Source organism: Pipistrellus hanaki, assembly GCF_964339955.1.
Source record: "Pipistrellus hanaki genome assembly, chromosome: 16".
Lineage (NCBI taxonomy): Eukaryota > Metazoa > Chordata > Mammalia > Chiroptera > Vespertilionidae > Pipistrellus > Pipistrellus hanaki.
Genome location: NC_140518.1, coordinates 40,820,866 through 40,840,643, shown reverse-complemented (window position 1 = coordinate 40,840,643; position 19,778 = coordinate 40,820,866). Strand labels below are relative to the sequence as shown.

The 19,778-nt window shown below is 51.0% G+C and overlaps 1 protein-coding gene across 2 annotated transcripts; it reads left to right on the top strand.

Annotated features, from left to right (window-relative positions):
• The first annotated feature begins 1,906 nt into the window (after positions 1–1,906).
• On the top strand, positions 1,907–17,199 carry PIRT (phosphoinositide interacting regulator of transient receptor potential channels). Of its 2 annotated transcripts, none has more exons than XM_084863964.1 (2): positions 1,907–2,079; positions 12,903–17,199. In XM_084863964.1, exon 2 carries the CDS (start codon positions 12,936–12,938, stop codon positions 13,341–13,343), a length of 408 nt encoding a protein of 135 aa, XP_084720090.1. In that variant the 5' UTR covers positions 1,907–2,079; positions 12,903–12,935; the 3' UTR covers positions 13,344–17,199. The 2 variants fall into 2 exon arrangements, with proteins under 2 accessions (XP_084720090.1, XP_084720091.1); XM_084863965.1 differs by lacking the exon at positions 1,907–2,079 and adding an exon at positions 5,333–5,360 and having other exon boundaries at positions 12,903–16,030.
• The last annotated feature ends 2,579 nt before the right edge of the window (positions 17,200–19,778 follow it).

The window sequence follows — 19,778 nt, the reverse complement described above, 5'->3', positions numbered from 1 at the left end:
TTTAAAATATTTTCATTTTGATTGGCTGAACTCACAAATGCAGAGACTGGATATGAAGGATCACTTCCCTACCACTGCAGTGATTTACATACAATATATAATATATACAGTATAAATATACTCATTAAGCACTTACTGTCCTCATAAAAAATAAAAAAATAAAAAATAAAAAACCTTCATTTTATTAAGTGGATGTGGTCATTAAGGCTCAGAGAAGTTAATTTGTTTAAAGCCAAATATGAGGATAGCAATCTAGCTCACATACCCATCTCCTAGGGTTTCTGGGGGAATGACTGAAGTATCTATAATAATAAAAGCATAATGTGCTAATTAGACTGGACCACCTTCCAGATAAAGCTAAGGCTGCAAAAGAAGCCTGAGTTCCGGGTACCTCCCAACGGCTGGAGGGAAGCCCAGGTCCCGGGTGCCAGAGGGAAGCTGGTGCCAGCGCAGGGGAAAGGAAGGCCTACTCTTGCATGAATTTCATGCATCTGGCCTCTCGTTATGCATATAAAGTGCTTGGGCTAGTGCAGGCTCTGGAGGAAGTGCTGCATAAGGCTTTGTCTCACTGATGGCTGCTTCTAGACCAGCCTGCCACACCCTGCAGAGTGGGGAAAGCACAGAGGTCTAAACAAAGGAGAATAGAAATGATTTGATTATTTGCATTGCAAAATAATTCACCTCAGGTTCCCTCACAAGCCAGCCCCGTGAGCTTCACAAATGGAGTGAGCACAAAGGCTGAGGCACCTACAGCAAAGCAAGCAACATCTTCGGAGCTTCCAGCCACAGTCTCTGGACTCGTGCCCCCTGAGCAGAGGAGGCTCAGGCTCCGCTTTCTTCGAGGAGGACACAAGGAAGCCACTCAGCATGACCCCTCGTGGCAGCTCAGTGGACAGGCCGGCCCTGTGAGCTGTCTGCTTCTCTGGCCATTTATCACACATCAGCCTCCACAGAGCCTTCCCAGTCTGGAAATTTCCTGTTTGCTTCATAGACATGGAAATCAAGATGCCAGCGATGGAAGCAGCTCTCTCCCTCCATAGCCCCTGGTTCCCTGATCCCTCCTGGGGAAACCTCCCCTTCAGACCAAAGGGAAGCCCCCAGGACTGTCCCCACAGCCAGGACCTCCCTCGCCCTTGGCTCACAGCCACTGAGCAGCCACAGCTCCTCGCTTTCCCCAGTTACCATGGAGAAGGGCACAGCCAGCCTGGTGGAGGACCTTGGACAGTTTTGTTGGCTTCAGGGTACCCATCTTGAGAACTGTTCATTGAGATGGGAGTCCCTTCCCTACCAGTGTGGCAATGACCTTATTCTCTATCACCGTGATATGAAACCCCACAGGGGAAATGGGGGTGGGTGGGAGAAGCAAGGGGAGCATGCGCTGTGCCCCAGGTCAGAGCTGTCTGGGGATGGGGTGTGAGGGGCCCTGTGTGCTCACTTTACCTCCTGCTGTGGACCCCTGGTATCTGTCACTTGTGGTGCCCACCAATCACATCGGGAAGTTCCGGGGGTTGCCACCTGGAAACCAAGGGTGTCTGATACATCTACACTGTCCTCTCCAACATCCAGAACCAGCAGAGCTCCCGACCCCATTGTCAAGGCGCCACATAGCCTCTGAGGAACCCACCCCTGCCCCACCATCCCCACCACACACCCCACCGCCCCAGCCGCTCCGGGGTCTCCTGGTCTCTGAGCCCTGCCAGGCAAAGCAGCCCTGCCGGCATCGCCCCGATGCGCACTCCCCAAAACTCGAAGACACACTGCAGAGACGCTTCATTAATTTTTCACAAGATTCATCTAAGAGTGGCTGAGCAGAGCTGAGCGAAGCCACATCCCCGGTGCCCGTGCCAGCGCCCGCAAAGGGTTAAGCCATTAGCCCATATCCTGGTGAGCTCATCCCCGCTGGAGCCTGCTCAGTGGCTGGACTGCTGCACACCGGCTCCTGGGCCGGCCCAGGGAGGCTTTCTCGGCTGGGATGAAGAACTTGAACAGAAACTCATCACTGGCTTCCTCCCCGTGCGAGCCGCGTGCGAGCCGCGTGCGACTCCCCGGTGCCCCATCCTCCCCGGGGACGGCAGGACAGTAAGTAAGGAGGGATTCGCCCCTCTGCCCTTCCTCCCGTGTCCCAGGGGAAGCTGCTTTCCCCTTTGCTTTAGAATGTGTTGTCTCTGAACGGGAGTCAGAAGACAAAGTGACTGACAGGCGGAGGAGAGGGGCCCTGGCAGGGGGAGCGGCTGCCAGCGGGCAGAGGGGACTGCCCAGTGAAAGTCCTGGCAGAGCGGTGGCAAGGGAGGGGCTGCCTGGCTGTGCACCTGGCAGAGGGGAGCAGGGTGGTGTATGGCATCCAGCCTCCACCCTTGGCCGGCACCGGGGGCAGAGCTGGGCAGGGATCACATTCCCAAACCTGGGTGAGAGGCAGGAGCCAAACAGGCGGACACTCAGATCCCAGAGTGCACGGCGGGCGGGACTCAGACCCGGACACCTCCTGGGCATTCCACCTCAGACCTCAGCATCTGCCCACCCTCCTGCTGCAGGTGCCAGGCGCCAGGGAGGCACCCGGAGAACAAAGTGCAGCGCTGGCTGGGGCATTCCCATGGCAGAAAGGGGGGACAGGCACACAAACACGTGTAGGTGAGCAGACACCCAGTGGAGCAGACATCGCCACCTGAGCTAGTGTCCCACCTCGTTACCCGTTACCTGGCAGGGCCTTGGCGCGGCCGCCTGGAGATGGAGGTGAGCGGCACTGTATAGGTTGAGTGGCCTTTGGCGAAGGTGCTTCCAAGAAGGTCTATGAGCCGGTGACAGATGGTGGCTATGCCCTGGTGCCAGGCAGAGCACTCAGAAATGCCCTGGCCTCTGTCTTATCAGCACAGGCACCGGGCCCCACTCACCTTTATCAGAGAGCGGCGGGCACCACGGCGCGTCCTGTCGAGGGCAGGGCAGACACCAGCCGGGACAGCTTGCTGGGCGCTCTGGGGACTCCGCTGGGACATCTCAGGCATTAAGACAAAACGACCTTGGGTCTCCCTTGGGAATAATAAGTCATGTGGCTTCCACCCACCCCTGCATCTGTGGCCACCCGGCCGTCTCCAGCAGCTGACCTGGGAAGCAGGGTGTCCCACCCACCCCCCTGTCCCAGTCCTTGCAATTCCCAGAATAGTCCAGACGCTATCGGGGAGGGACGCGTGGAAGGGGCAGATAACACGGCCCCAGCACAGCAGGGACTCTCGGATATCAGGCCGCCAGAGACAGGACAAGGAGGCCAGTTCAATGTGAATTTCTCATAAACAACAACTAAGCTTTAACATACGTGTGTCCTGGGCTTTGTCTGGAATGCTCTCACACGAGAATAGCATTCGTTGTTTATCTGAAACACAAATTTAACTGGGCATGTTGTCATTGTATTGGCCAAATCCGGCAACCTGTTAGTATTGGTGGTGTTTCATCACATTCAAGGGAGGATGAGCTCCAAGACGTGCAGACAGGGAGTGGTGGGATGCTAGAAAGGAGGGAGTGGATAAAAAGAGAAGGAGGGCAGAGTTCCACCGTTGAGAGCATGGTAGATCCAGTGTGTAAAAGCCCAGGATTCAGCCGCTCTGAGCCTCAGTTTCCTTAACTGGGAAATGGAAATGATTGTAAGAAGACCGCCCTCTTAGAGCTCCGAGGATCACAAGAGATGCTTCACGTGAAGGGGGTGCTGTGTGGGGGACTCAGGCCACTGCATCCCAGGCCTGCTGCTCCTCTGGCGTCAGCTCCAGGCTGCAGCGTCAGTCCTCGCATCTTCAGCAGCTCCACTCAGCAGAGCTAGGCCTAACCACACCCATGGCGCCACGCCTGCCGTTCTGTTCACAGCCAGGGCCTGTCCCAAGTGTGTTCTCCTTTTCCTTTGATTTGAAAAGAAAATCAAAACCGTCCCACAAGGGGGCAGGATAAACTGAAACAGACAAAATTCCAAAACTCCCCTCAGGTCTTGGCTTGATACTCACCTGCTGAGTAGCTCTGGGCAAGTCACTTAACCTCTCTGACCCTCAGTTTCCAAGCCTGCAAAATGGTGCACTAATCCTCCCTTCCTAGGTGCCTAAAGATTAGACAAGGCCACGCAGAAAAAGCAGGCAGCGTGGCTCCCAGCCCATAATAAGAGTCTGAAAAGTGGGAGTTTCTGTTCTTGTGAGACATGTCAGCCCTCCTCAACACACTGTGTCTTCTGCTCACCAAGGGCTGCTGCTCCGATAGTTGGAGACTTCGAGAACGTCAGCCAGAAGACAGCCAGTCTTGGCGAGGTGTCAGTCCATTAGAGGCCAAAGAGGGGAGAGGGAGGGGGCTGGCCGGAGGGTCCCTCCTGGCTCCTTACAGCTGCCTCTCACGCCCCCTGGTTAGCCAGCCCCATCTACCACCCTCATTCAAGAACAAAGGGCATCGTGGACCACTGGGTGAGAAGAAACAGGAGAGGTGGCACCGACAGTGGCATTGATGAGCCCTCCTGCCACAGCCCCCCTGGTTATTGACTCATTTAATAAGCCTTTGCTGAGTCCTGGCCACAGGAAGGCACGGAGCTGCCTGCTGCAGAGCGTGGGAAGCCGAGGAAGGCAGCCGGGCCCACCAGCCCAGCCCCTGGAGGAGTCAGGGAGGGCATGAGGGCTTCTAGTCCTGTGAGGACACACAGCAGACATACACGGTCACCTCCAGGGCAATAGTTCACTTACTGCACTTCCAGCTGCCATTTCCTAAAGTGGTGCCTTTCAGACACTCAAGAACCTACCAGAGGGAAGAGTGTTCTCTCCTCTTATCTCGGACACTCACTGTGGCTCACCAGCTTGCATGCTCCACACACCACCAGGCCCTGTGTTGGAGGATGAATATATGATAAAAAGCCAGTTCCCTTGCCAGCTCTCTCCCTTCTCATGTGAGACATCTCATCGCCTCATTTCTCAGAGGCCCCGGTGGGTGAGTGAGTGTGGCTGAGTGAGGATGTGGGCACACCTCGAGCTCCCCTGTGAAGAAGGACACTGTCCAGCTTGCCTGTGAGTCCGTGTCCAGCAGAGGATGGCACATGGGAGTTGCCTGACAAGTGTCTTTGGCCGTGCTGATGAATGCTCTTAGCTGGCAGCAGAATAGCGACCTGGAGACGCAAACACTAAACCGATATAAGTAGGCAAGCTCTTCAAGTAAGCCAACAATTGCAAACATGCAGATAAGAAGACCAGTGATAGCAAGATTAAGGGACCGTTCCAGGGGTTCCGCCCTTTGGATGTGTTTCTTTGCCTACCAAACCCGGTCTTTGCTCTGTCCAGACCTCTCTGGCTCCCTGAAAGTCTGTGTTTTCCTTCAAGGGATGGAATCTGTTCAGATTCAAGATAGAAAAGGTAAAATTCTTGTCATTCTTGCCCCTCTTCCGTCCCCCTTTGCCTCCCTCTCTCCTCTGTCCATTTCCATCTCCTTCCCAACCCCATTCCCAACTCCATTTCCATCTCTATCCCCATCCTCATCCCCAAACCTATCCTCTTCTCCACCCCCACCTCCATCTCAATCTCTAGCTCTATCTTCATCTCCACTTCCATCCCATCCCCAGCCATAGCGCTGTCCTCAGCCCACCTCCATCCCCATCTCTATTTTCATCCCCACTTCCATCCATCTCTATCCCATCCCCATCCCCATCCCCACCTGTATCTCTATCTCCATCTTCTATCTTCTGTCCCCAATTCCCAGTCTCTCCAAGATGCATCTCTCTTCCTTTCAGAATCTACTCAGGATTAGTTAAACAGTTTTTTCCATAAGAGCCAGGTGACTCCGTCCCACAAGGGGGCAGATTTCTCTTTAATGCCTCGACCTTATTCTGAGGTCACTTCACCCCTACCTACCTACATCCTTACTTTCCTTTTCTGGGGTAAGATGTTCCGTGCCCACACCCCTACCCTGGATCCCCATGTTTCATCAGATGGCTTCAATCATTATCAACATTCTGCCATCTTGGTGTAAGCTATACTTCCACCTGCTCCCCAGCCTGACCCACTCAACTATTAAGACTTTCATAGTTATTTTTTTGGGGGGGGGATGTAATTTACATGCATAGAAATGCACAAATTTAAGTGTTTCACATTGACAAATAACTCCTCCATGTATCCCATATCAATATCAATCAATATCAGGAGATAGAACATTTTCACTCACCTCAGAAAATCCCAGTGAGTTCTTTCCCATCTTTACAACCACTGTTTTGAGTTTTGTCATCTTAGATTAGTTCTTAGAAGGTTCTAGAATGTTGTATAAATGAAAACATCCATAATAATAAAACCATAATATGCTAATTAGACCAGCTGATCAACCTTCTGGATGACCTTCCAAACTAAGCCAGGGCTGCAAGGGCCAACCCCCTTGCACAAATTTTGTGCATCGAACCTCTAGTATAATATATGTACTCTTGTATGTCTGACTTCTTTCATCCAGCATCAGACTCATCCATGTTATGTGTGTCCAAAATGAGCTCTTTTTTGTTGCTTAGTAATATCCTATCGCATTGTTTATCTTTTCTTTTGCGCATACACATGCGGATTGTTTTCTGGTTTGGGCCATTATGGGTAAAGCTGCTATGAATGCTTAAACTGGTGTTTAATGGACATGGGTTTTCATTTCTCTTGGATTAAAAAAAAATTAGCAGTGGAATTACAGAACTAATGGGTAGGTGGATGTTTAACTTCATAAGAAACTTCCAACCTTTTTCCAAAGTGGCTGTGCCATTTACATCCGCACCAGCAGTGCACGAGAGCTCTCCCACCACTGCTCACTGTTTGGTATTGTGAGGTTTTAAGTTTTAATTCCTCCAGTGAATGTGTGGCTATATCTCATTGTCATTTTAATTTGCATTTTTTTCTGTTGAATATCAATTTCAAGCACTTTTTCTTGTTCCTTTATTTGTCTTCCTTTGAAATGGGCTTGTCCAGATCTTTTGCCCATTTTTTAAATTAGGCTGTTTGTGCTTTTATTAATCAACTGTAGTAGTTCTTATATATTCCAAAAACAAATCCTTTAACAAATAACGTATTTTGCAAAATTTTCTCCAAGTCCATAGCTTGCCTATTCATTTTCTTCTTAGTCGCTTTTGAGGAGCAGTTTTCAATTATGCTGAAATCTAAATTATTGATTTGTTTTTTTCTTTCTTGGTTATTGCCTTCTCTGTCCTGTCTAAGGAATTTTGCCTGCTGCCAGGTCACGAAAATATTTTCCTATATTTTCTCCTAAGAGTTTATAGTTTTACATTTATGTTCAAGTCATGTTTGTGATTCATCTTGATTGATATTTGCTGGTTGTGTGAGGTGGAGTTGTCCCATTTCTTCCCATGTGAACATCCCGTTGTTCTAGCACATTTGCTGAAGTGACTTTCCTTCCCCCATTGAATTGCTTTGGTGTGTTTGTCAAAAGTCAGTTGTCCTCGGTTACTGTTTGGCTTGCTGGGCTGGTTGCTAGACAGCAGCCTGGCTTCCTACAGGTCTGACTATAGACAGAGGCTGGCTTCCTACAGGTCTGACTATGGACAGCAGCCTGGCTTCCTACAGGTCTGACTACAGACAGAGGCTGGCTTCCTACAGGTCTGATTATAGACAGCAGCCTGACTTCCTACAGGTCTGACTATGGACAGCAGCCTGGCCTCCTACAGGTCTGACTATAAGACAGCAGCCTGACTTCCTACAGGTCTGACTATGGACAGCAGCCTGGCTTCCTACAGGTCTGAATATGGACAGAGGCTGGCTTCCTACAGGTCTGACTATGGACAGCAGCCTGACTTCCTACAGGTCTGACTATGGACAACAGCCTGGCTTCCTACAGATCTGACTACAGACAGAGGCTGGCTTCCTGCTCTGGTGTCTGTAGAGTAGGAGTTGGTTTCCTGGACTGGTTGCTGCAAATTGTGGGTCAGAGCCCTATTTTTATATATAATTTGACCATCATCTATTTGTATATTCAGCCCCTAATTTATTATAAACATTTACAAATGGACATAAAAGTAGAGATAGTAATATAGTGAACTTCCATACATATATCATCTAGATTTAATAATTTTATTTTATCATATTTAATTTAAAGTTTGGTATTTTCATGTATATCATACATATGATATACATATGATACGTATATCATAGCATCACAATATGTCATCCCTATATGTTGTTTCAAGATGCATCTCAATATTTATAAAGATGTTTTCTTACGTGTCCAAATATCATTATCATACTGAATACAATTTTTAAATCCTTAATGTCATCCAATACCCAATCCATATTCAAACATCCCTAAAAATATCCCAAAATGTCTTTGTACCATTGGCTTGTTTTAGTCAGAATCTAAAGAAAAGGACATGTTGCATTAAGTCATATCTTTTAATTATCTTTGTTTAAACATTTTATTGATGTTTAACATACAGAGAGGAAAGCAGTCAATTAAAAGTCTGCAGCTCAAATAGAACACACCCATGTCACCAGCTACTATCAGATCAATAGTCAGACCTGTACCTCAAAAGTCTTTGAGCACCCCTGCTTTCAGACGCTGCCCCACCCACCAAGGATAACTATGATCCTAACCTCCAATAGCATCAACTGTCTTATAGCTTTTTCAAATTTATGTAAATGAAATCTCATTTTATGTAAATGAAAATGTGTCTGGCTTGTCTTGGTCAGCCTCCTGTGTGGAGATCCCTGCGTGGTTTCTGTAGGAGACTCTCATTCTTTCCTCCCTATGGCTGCATAGTCCCAGACCAGCCCACCCGCTGCAGGTGCCCATTCCTGGCTGTGTGTGACAAATCAGTTCCACCCACTGGTCTGCCTCCTGACCCTCTAAATGTGGCCTCCGAGGGCGTAGGACCTATTCTCCCTTTGTAAATGGATGCCCAAAGGGCTGAGCCAACATTCAAATCTGTGGTTGGTCCAGGAGATCCCGCGTCTCTGGCTTTCCACTGTCTCTCACCTGGAGATCCTTGTCTTAATGACACCTGCAGAGACCCTTATTCCAAAGTAGGGTCACATGCTGAGGTTCTGGGTGGACAGTTGAGCACACTGCAGGTGGTTAGGGACTCATTCAACCCAAGGCCCCAAAACTTAATCCAAACCTGAAGGCGTGGTTCTTCCCAAAGGACCAGGTCCCTCACAGAGCAGCAGTGTCAAGGCCAAATCCTCTAGCACCTGCTGAGTGCCAGGCTGTGCTCTGTGGAACACTGTTGGGCGGAAGGTGAGTAAACTCAGCCTTGGTCCTGAGGCAGTTTGCAAGCGAATGAGGCTGGAATGGAGGGAAGTCCAACCTGTGGCACTGGTTCTTCACCAGCTTGGTTTTGCCCCCCAGTGGCACTTGGCAGTCCCTGGGGATGTTTTCCATTATCATGACTGAAGGGAGAACCACTACTGAAAGGTGAGTAGAGGGCAGAAAGTTACTAACTACCCTACAATGCACAGGACAGTCCCCACCACAAGGAGTTATTGGGCCCAAATATCAATAGTAACACTGTTGAGAATCCCTGGCATCAGAAAAATATATATATAGAATCTTTTAGGATTTCAATAAAAAGTTATAAGGCACTTACTGCCCCCAGGGGGTGATTTCCAGGGAGCCTGCATTCTCAGAATTCGCGTGTGATTCACCACCCTTGGGCCTATCTAAAACAGCTTTAGAAGTCTCTCAGCCCAACCTCTTCTTGAGACCAATGAGGAAACAGGGACCACGAAGGACAATGCTTTTATTAGCAATAGGGCCTTCTTTTTAGACAGCAGGATATGTCACACACAGCAGGGTTTTGTGAATTGATAGTCACTCCACCCCTGGGAGACAGATACTCTGTTAAATGTATCTCAAGCATGGCACTCGTAAGCCTCAGGGTGGTAAGTAACCTGCCCAAAGTCCCAGAGCTCAGGAAGGCAAACTGGGTGCAAACGCAGTCTTTCCAGATCTTTCTGTCACATGCGGACCCTGCAAGTAAGTTAAGTGCTTGCTGGGCCTGCGAAGGAGTGATTCTTCCCAGTACAGTGTTCATCCCACGGCCGCACCCTGCCTGCCCTTCACTATCCACAGGCTCCCCTCTTCCTGAGTGAGTCCCCTAGGTTTATTTTCAATCCTCACCTGACACCCCATGTTTTTCATTGATTTTTTTTTTCTTTTAAGAGACAGAGAAAGGGGAAAGGAGAGAGAGAGAGAGAGAGACATCACTGGACTGCCTCCCATACATGCCCTGGGGTCAAACCCACAACCTAAATTTGTATCCTGACTGGTAATTGAACTCCCAACCTTTTGGTATACAGGAGGACGCATCAACCAACTGAGCCACCTGGCCAGGGCAGTAAGTAAACTAAGTTAAAGGTTCCTATTTTGGGGGTTCATGGGCCATTAAAATTTAGATGATAGATGATAGCTAAATAAATGTAGATAGATGATAGATAGATAGATAGATAGATAGATAGATAGATAGATAGATGATAGATGGATGATAGAGATAATAGATTGGCAGACATCTGCACAGGCTAACCAACCTTCTACCCTGGCAAATACAGATACTAACAAAATCAATGATCATCTTTCATCATGATCATTTCATAAAATGAAGCAATGCCCAACAAGGAAGGAAGAACAGAATCTCTGAGTAAAAATAGTCCTTTAAATTAAATGAATGCAACATTATGAAAAACAACAGTGACCATATTTCCTTGCTGTATGCTGGGTCTGTATTCAATTACTTACCTACGGCACTCATCTTCAGGAAGAAGTAGTTTACTGTAGAAAGAAGCCCCAAAGTGAAAAACTCAGACATTATCAGCATTGAAGGACCCTCCCGACTCATCCAGACCAGCGTGCTCTGTGCAAGGAGTGCTGAGTCCAAAGACTATGGCTGGAGTCCCAGCACAGCCCCAGAGAAAGTGGGGGGCTTCGGCCTCGCCCCTGAACCTCTCTGGGCTTCAGTCTCTGCTGTTATAAACTGGGAATACATTAATGAGCTCCTCCCAGGGATAAAGAGAGTGTGTGAGGTGCTTCCAGCAAGGCCAGGCAGTCCCTCCACCTCCCTCAGAGACCAGGAACCCGCTGTCCCTGGCAGGGGTCTCACCTCCAGTTGCCCACTTCCTGTTCATGACGCAGTGGCCACCTCACACCCCAAGGGTAGCTCAGGGGAGCAGTTCTTCCTCCCTCAGCCCCGCTCTCCTGAGGCGGAGAACGGCCAGATTCCCCACTAGAACTTCTGCAGCATCTGAGCAGCAAGCCCTCCTGCCCTGGGCCTTCCCCAGGAAATGGTGGAAATGGCGACCCAGAGAAAACCCCCGTGAAGGTGTCAGACTGCCCAGCTAAGGAACCAGGTGGCAGTGACCAACACAGGATTCCCGGCTAATATGTCCTCTTAGCCTGTGACCCCTTTTCTGCCTCCAGCCCACGGGGGAAGAGCTCACTTTAAAATGACTGCTTAGCCTAGTTCAGTGGTCGGCAAACTCATTAGTCAACAGAGCCAAATATCAACAGTACAATGGTTGAAATTTCTTTTGAGAGCCAAATTTTTAAAACTTAAACTTCTTCTAATGCCACTTCTTCAAAATAGATGCCCAGGCCGTGGTATTTTGTGGAAGAGCCACACTCAAGGGCCAAAGAGCAGCTCGTGTGGCTCAAAAGCAGCAGTTTGACGACCACATGTCTAAGGGCACAGTGCTGTCTGGGATCCTCTGGAGATAATGCAAAGAGGAGTGAGGACCATCACTAGGCAATGACCTCGGGTGCCTGGACTCTGCTGGCCTCCTTCCTCCCCCACAGAGAGTATCTAATACCAGGAGAGTGTCTAAAATCATCTCTATTGACTTGCAAACAGAGGCATTTGCAGCCAGCATGGCTCAGGGGAGGATTTGGAAGGTGAGTGTTGCCTCTCAGCAGCTGGCATTGCTTTGTTCAGTGACCACCTGCCTCCCCATGGGACTGGGGCACGAGAGAGCTCTGGTAAGTGTGAGGTACACCGATGGGCTCTAAGTGAGAAATTGGAATAGGCAGTTGGCTCAATCTAGACCCTTATGGGCCTAAAAACAGGAAGGTGGGAATCTGATATGACTCACTGGGGCGGTGGGAAAAGGGGTCATTTAGATATTAAAGGTCACACCCAACCTGAGGCCTCACTGTCCTGTGCTGACAAAGCACATAAAAGCCCAGGCTGCACTAAAAGATGGGCCCCAGCCCATTCGTGGCCCGTGGTGTAAGAGAAGGGCAGACTGGTTTAACCCAGCCTTGTGGTAATTTGCCTCACCTCTCTGAGCCTTGGCTTTCTCATCTGTAAAACAGGATGTTCACCTCACAGGGGTATTGGGAGGTTCCGGTTTGATGAAAGTGTTTAGTGCAGTGTCTAGCTCCAGCAGACACTACACCTGTGCTTGCACACGCACACAGTTATGTATTAAGTATCACTACTCTAATGGACAAACGATACCCTTTATGGAGTGCTTGCGATATGCAAAACATTGTTCCAATGCATTGCATGTCTGAATTCATTGAGCCCTTTTGAAAACCCTACAAGTGGTAGCATTATCCCATTTTATAGATAAGAAAACTGAGGCACAGAGACATTAAGTAACTCCCTCAAGATTCCAGAGCTAGAAAGCTAAGGAGTCTGAAAGTCAGATGCCAATCTGTAAACTGTGGATTTTGTTTGTTTAATGGGCACTGCTGTTCCCAGTTTGGAACACTAAAAACTTGACTAGATGATGTCATATTTTTTATCTCTTACAAGAAGAACCCACACCAGCTTGAGTGGTTTCTCTTTTATGTGGCTCTCATCTGATTTTCCTTTGGCTTCAGCACAAAAGCCCTGCCTGACCCTCCACCCAGGCCGGGCTGGAGGCAGATGCTGAGCACAGGAAGGTGTGTGAGGAGCCCTTTGGCTTTGCCCTTGCTTCTAACTGCTGCAGGTCCCACATGCCGGGCCCTGAGGAGCTGTGACGATGGAGGCTCTCCCCAAAGCCCTGGAGGTCGACGAGAAGTCTCCTGAGTCCAGGGACCTGCTGCCCAGCCAGACTGCCAGCTCCCTGTGCATCAGCTCCCGAAGCGAGTCTGTCTGGACCGAAGCCCCCAGGAGTAACTGGGAGATCTACCGCAAGCCCATCATCATCATGTCCGTGGGCGGGGCCATCCTCCTCTTCGGAGTGGCCATCACCTGCCTTGCCTACACCCTGAGTCTGGGGCAGACGAGCCTGAAGGTCCTTAAGATGACAGGGCCTGCGTTCCTGTCCCTGGGACTCATGATGATGGTGTGCGGGCTGGTGTGGGTGCCCATCATCAAGAAGAAACAGAAGCAGAGGCAGAAGTCCATGTTCTTCCAGAGCATCATGTCCTTCTTCTTAAATCGCTGATGGGTGGCCTCCCCTGCTGGCCTCCCCTCGCCCTGCATCTCAACCAGGAGAAGGAGAGCTGGTGACCAACATCCAACATCCCATCGCCTTGGTGGCGGAGTTTGCATAAAAGTGATCTGGGCAAGCCCACTTCCGGGATCTGTGGGAAAAAGAGAGCTCAGGACTCCGCGCTCTGTGAAGTTGGGGAGCATTGCTGGATGCATCTCATTTAGTGTCTTAGCACCGACGCTCCCCTTGATCCTGCCCGCAGTCATCCCCTTTCATGGCTCTCATTCCCTGTCATGCCTTCAGTCATTCAGGAGTCACTCAGCTAACTCTCTCTGCCAAGTGCTATGCATGTTGGGAAATTCCTTGGGGTAGGCTATGCCCCACGGACAGCCTCATGTTTACATAGCTGAGTGCCTGAGCGAGATTCACATCTGCATCCTTCTGGAATGAAACTGACCAACAGTGGTCCTTCAGAGAGGGGAGGGAGGGCTGACTACTGACCCCTGGGTTTGCCAGTCCGGCTCGTGGGTGAGATATTGACTTGCATTTCAATAGACCAGACAAGTCACAAGTATCAAACATTCCAAAGAGTGAACAGAGAAGGGGCTGGGGAAGCCACGACCCCCCTGGACAAGCTGGGTCAGCCAGCCAAGGAAGTCACGTCTCAGTTACATAGTATTTACAGAGTCGGTGGGGTGTGCTAGGGTTGTCACAGTTTCTCCTTGGCCTTCTAACTCCTTCTCCTTGACTACTCTCCCCTCTGAGTTTGCCAACTAGCCAAGGACAAGTGCATGTGGCCCTAACATCCTCTTTGTCCCTACCCTTGATTCTAGAATAGCAACGATGAGCTTCAGAGGGATTCTATAAGATTGCTCTCTCCTTTACCGCCATTTAGAATCAAAACTGAGAGGACAGAATTCCACATTTGAATGGCTTATAGGTTTCCATAGGTGGAATTCAGTTTCAAAAATCTGTCTCCCTGCCCCCACCCACCAAACAAACATATATTATGGGCCAACCCCTGGGCTGGGAGCAGACAGACACGTTCCTGCTCTCGTCTTCTTCCCAAAATGTGAGATACAGCCCGGCCAGCAGGCACTGGGCAGTGTACTTGATGGAAAAAGGTGGCTGGGTGTGGCAGCAGGACTTGAGAGAGGACATAGAAGTCACGGGAGTCCCCATCACTCAATCTGGGAACAAAAGGAAAATGAGAGCTAGCAAAGAGAAGGAAGGAGAGGCATCTGGGGCAGCAGGAACTGTCTGTGCAAGCCGGATGGGGGAGGGAGAGAACACTTAGGAAACTGCATAAAACTCTTCTAACCTCCCAAATGTTACACTTCACCCTCTCTTGTGGCTGCTTCTCCCCCAAGGGCCTCAGGACAGCATTTCCTGGGCCGCACCGAGGGCCTCCGGGGTGTGTGGGAGACTGGAAGGGGGTTTCCTGAGGGCCTGCCAAACAGAGAGCACCCATGTGGAAGGTGCTCCCAAGGCCAGAGACAGGCAAGGAGGGTGACAGACGAGGAGGGGTACCTGAGACAGGTTGCCACCAAGCCGCCCTAAGTCAGGCCCGGGCCAGTGGAAAGCCTCTGATAAGGAGCTGAGGGAGAGATGTGTCCTGCCCTGCATGCACCCCTGGCTTGAGCTGACTCCCTTCACTCCTTAGTCTTCTGGTCACCATGGCAACCTTTTTCTCAACAGCCCTCCAGGGATCTCCATCTGGTTCCCTCGGCATCATGGGAAATTCCTTAAAGGCAGGTACCTGTGACATGAGGGCATCCCAAACCCTTCCTCCCTAAGGAGCCAGAGTTCAGGGAGCTGGTGGCTTTGAACTTCACCCAGAATGGTCATGTTGTTCAATTGGTGTGGCCGAGTCACCCCTGCACACAGGGGGGTCAAGGATCAACCCTGGGGTATTGCAAGTGCTATGTCACTAACTGTAGCTCTGGTGCCCCCAGTGACCAGCTTGCAGATCATTTCCTTTCTCTGACCTGAAGGCAGGTTTAGTATCGGCCCTGTGATGTCATTCCTACATTCCTTGATGCTTCCTCCAAGGGGAGCAAAATGGTGTGGTCTCCCAGTTAGCACAATGGAAATCCACATGCCCTATGTCTTGATTCATCTGTCCGAAAGCTGGTCATCTGGGCAGGGCTGTGGGAGGGGCCCCAGGTGGATGTCACTACCACCCTGTCTTAGTGGAAGGAAGTTTGGGGGCAGCCAGGACTCTAGAAAGTGTCCAAGCTCTGGATTCCCCTTGCAGGCTGCAGTGATACTTGTCCACATTCCCTGCTCCTCAAGCTAGTTTTCAGACAGGAAATTTAGGAAAGCTCTGAGGAGAGCTCCCCAAGCTTCATGCAACCCCCTTGAAGACCCCTATGCGATTGTGGGCCTAGGAGCACGCCAGCGTCGCACTAAAGGTTTTGCCAAAGCCTCACCCCGTGGAAGCCTGAGGTGTGGGTGTGCCTGGCCTGTGGACGCAGCCCAGGTCAGATGCCGCGTCTCTGACAAAAGCTCCACCACATGACTGCGTTCGCGCCCGAGGGTCAGGGAAGGGCCAGCATCCCCGCTCAGCCAGCTGGATTGCATTATCCCCCATCACTATTCTCTCCGGAGAGTGCAATTGAATCTGAGGCCTAAGGAATTGATGTCATGTTGAATTGTATTCAACTTGCTGCTTACCAGTGAATTCTACTTCTTCTATTGAACGGTATCTGCTGTTTCATTCTGCTCCACCAGAATTCCCAGGACTGGATCCACTCATTCATTCCTCTAAGCTGCCCCTCTCATCACCACATGTCTGCTCCCCCATTCGGGAGCCGCCCAGGAGAAAGGGGGTGGGGTGGGTCTCAGGCATGGTTCCTCGGGGCCTCACAGGAGCTGTTGACCCCACTCTCCATCCCCTCTGTCCAGGAGGGAGGCCACAATAGATGCAGAAAAGGAGGTTCCAAATGAGTCAGTGGTCCAGGGCTGGGGGGTAGGGGAAAGGAAGGGGAGAAGGCAGCATCCAGGCCAGCCTGTCACTGTCCCCAGGAACTAGCACTTGAACTAGCAGTTCAAGTCCCGGGCCCTCCATAGCCCCTTCTTCCTCCTAAGCCCTCCTTTCTCCCGGCCCAGCCTCTCCACCCCACTAGGTCTGCATCCTGACTCTCTTCATAGGGCTCCCACTAGATTCCTGTGTCCTTGACTTTCTGCTTGTCCCAGCTTGCTCTGTCCTCTAAGGGAAAGCAAGAGGGTGGTGCTAGGTGTGCACTGGCGAGCGAGCAGTGTGTTATTCCTGCTTCCACTCCTGCAACACTGTCCGTCGTGACGCCCCACCCGCCTCCCCTGCACACCCACCATCGTCACTATCTCCACCCTCCACCAACAGAGGCCCCTGCAAAACTAACCCCTGAGCCCCTTAATTGTGGGCCAGGGAGCTGCCTGAGCATGGTTGCTGAGTGACACCTCTGAGTCAGGAAGGGGACAGAAAAGGAGTAGTGGGGAAGGCGGTGTGGGGGCTGTGAGAAGGGGCAGGAGGAGAGAGGTTAGAGGCACCTGGCAGAGACATTCTGCAGTGGAGTCAGAAAAACAGAGGAGGGGCCCAGCTGGAAAGAATACACATTCCGAGGGTGTTGACCGCATGCGAGGGGCTGCTCTGAGCACTCTATGGACTCACTTAATCCTTTCCAAATGCCCGGGCCTGGGTACTACTGCTATCACCACCCTTAACCGGTGAGTAAGTGAGGCACAGGGACCCCGAGCTAGGACAACACTCAGCCAGGACTGAATCCAGGCAGCCTGGCCCCACAGGCCACACCCACAGCCCCACCCAGTCAGCCTCCAAAGACCTCTGAGGGGAAGCAGAAGTGCCAGGGTCCTGGCAGGGCAGGAGGAATAAGAATGGAGCTGGGGTTGGGGGACAGGCTGGGAGGATGAAGCAATCGGGGGCCCAGAACACCATGGGAAAGGGGCCAGGAGCCAGGGGGACACAGGAGGCAGCAGCCAGGCAGACCCAGCATTCTGAGGGGCCAGCACCCAGCTGGGGGCATTTGCACAGGTTTCACTTCCCCTCCACATCCAGTCCTTTTAAGCACATTTTACAGAGAAACAATCACAGCTTAGAAAACTAGGGAGCTTGTCTCAGGTCTCACAGCCCATAAGCCACCCATCAGAGATGTAGGCCCAAAGCTGCTCTGAGGTCCCATGTTCTCATCCCTGGAACTCCTGGTTTTCTGCCACGTGAATGGTCAAAGGCAGGAATGGGGGTCTAACCACCAGCATAAGTGATACTGTCAGAGCAGGGGACCTTGGTCCAGCTCTTGTCCCACAGCCCAGACTCTTCTGGTGACCAGCAGGAGGCTTTGGAATTGCCTGGCCCTAGCTACTGTGCCTTTCCATCACATTGTAGGCCAAGTTCATAACCCCTCAGAAGTTCAAGGTCACGTCCCGTGGGAGTACCCAGAACCAGACAGCGGTCAAGATCTAGTATTATTTCTCAAGGGCTTGGAGCTGCTAGACTCCAAGTCTTCCTGCAGGGAGAGGTGCTGTGGGACATGGGTCCTGTTCCCATTTTTTCAAAAGACCCACCCTGCCCCATTCAAGAAGAGAGAGGGGTCACTGATGAGCCTTGGCCCTGGCCTCCTAGACCCTTCTACACCAGGTCGTCACATAGCCAGGTCCTACCTCCTGCCTCATGGGGACCCTCAGCCTGTGCCCTCAGCTCTCACGGGGAGCGGCCAGCTCCTGTCTGAGGTTTCCATCTACGCAGACTGCACACCTCTCCAGGGGCCACACTGGCCACCCAGCCCCTGGCACACGTCTGTCCGGAGACCCTGCCATCGAGAAGCAGCAGAGTGGTCTGTCCTTTCCTGGACGTGTCTCCCCAAGGGTCCTTCCTTAGACCCCTCTCCCTTTCCTGCTCTCCTGCTGCAAATGGCTTCTTCAGGACCAGGGCTCCAGTTATTCTGCGTGCTGGTGACTCCTGCCGATCCTCAGTGTCTAGATGCCTGTTAGAAAACGTGTCAGCTTCCTGTGGCTGCTGTAAAAAATATCATCATCAACGTCGTCGTTCAAGTTAAAAAATAAATTCAAATGTTTATTTAAAATTTAGTATGCAATTTTTTACCTTATCACTCTGAAAGTCAGAAGTCCAAAGCGGATCTCACGGGAGGCACTCAAATCAAGATGTGGGCGGGGCTCTTGGGGAAATCAGCTCCTTGCTTTTCGAGCTTCCAGGCTGCCACAGGCCTTGGTGTGCGGCCCCCTCCTCCACCTTCCGAGCCAGCAACCACATCAGTCCGACTTTTGCTTCTGTCACTGTGTCTCCTTCTCTGGCTCTCCTGCTTCCCTCTGTCCCTTAGGAGGACCTGACGGTCCTGCTGGGCCACCTACATGACCCACGCCCACCTGCCCACTATAAGAGCCTGGTGTAAGTTGGCCAGGGCTGCCACAACATTGTGTCACGGCCTGGGTGGGGCCTCAGCAACCGATACTGATTTGCTCACATTCTGGAGGTTAGAAGTCCAAGATCAAGGTGTCGGCAGGGCCTGCAGATGGCCACCTTCTCCCTGCATCTTCACTTGGCCTTCACTCTGCACACGTCTGTGTCCTAATTCCCTCTCCTTATAAGGACACCAGCATGTAAATGAGAGCCCACCAGTGACCTCATTTTAACTCACTTACCTCTCTCCCAGCCCTGTCTCCAAATACAGTCACATTCTGAAGTACCTGGGCTTAGCGCTTCAATGTGAATTTGGAAGGGGACACAATTCACCGCTTAACTTGGTCGCACCTGCAAATTCCTTTTTGCCACATGAGGCAACTTATTCACACGTTTCAGGGTTGGGGATGGAGACATCTTTGGGATGGAGGATGAGGGCATTATTCTGCTTGCCACAAAAACCTTCACCTTCAGACAGACCTCCAGCAGCTTAAACACAACCTGCCCCAATGGAATTCCCCCCACCCCTCCTCTTCTCCATCACCTGCCATTCACCAGCCTTCTGCAAGCTGCCCCTGCCAGAATCTGGTGTAGAGGGGAAAGTGTCAGAGATTACTGCTTCCCTGACCGATATCCTTGCTCATCTTCCCTGGGAATAGCACCTCCATTTTATTGGGGGGCAGCAATAGGCTCAGCTAAACTACGATATTTCTCAGGCCCCCCTATGACAAGAGTTGACCCATGCGAGGCATATGAAACTCACTGGTGGTGGACGGGACAAGGAAACTCCTCATCTGCCAGAGCTCTTTCCCTCACCCCCTTCTCTGAGCGCAGACACCATGGTTGGGACCATGTTGGGACCGTGAATGGATCTTGAGAATAGTAGCCATTGCCCAGGAGAGCAGAGCAGAAGGTGGGAGACTCCTGCACACCATCTCCCCCAGGAGGCAGAAATAAAATCTTACATTAATTAAGTCACCAGTGGTTTGGGTCTGTCACTTGCAGCCAATACAATTCCTACTTATATAGGC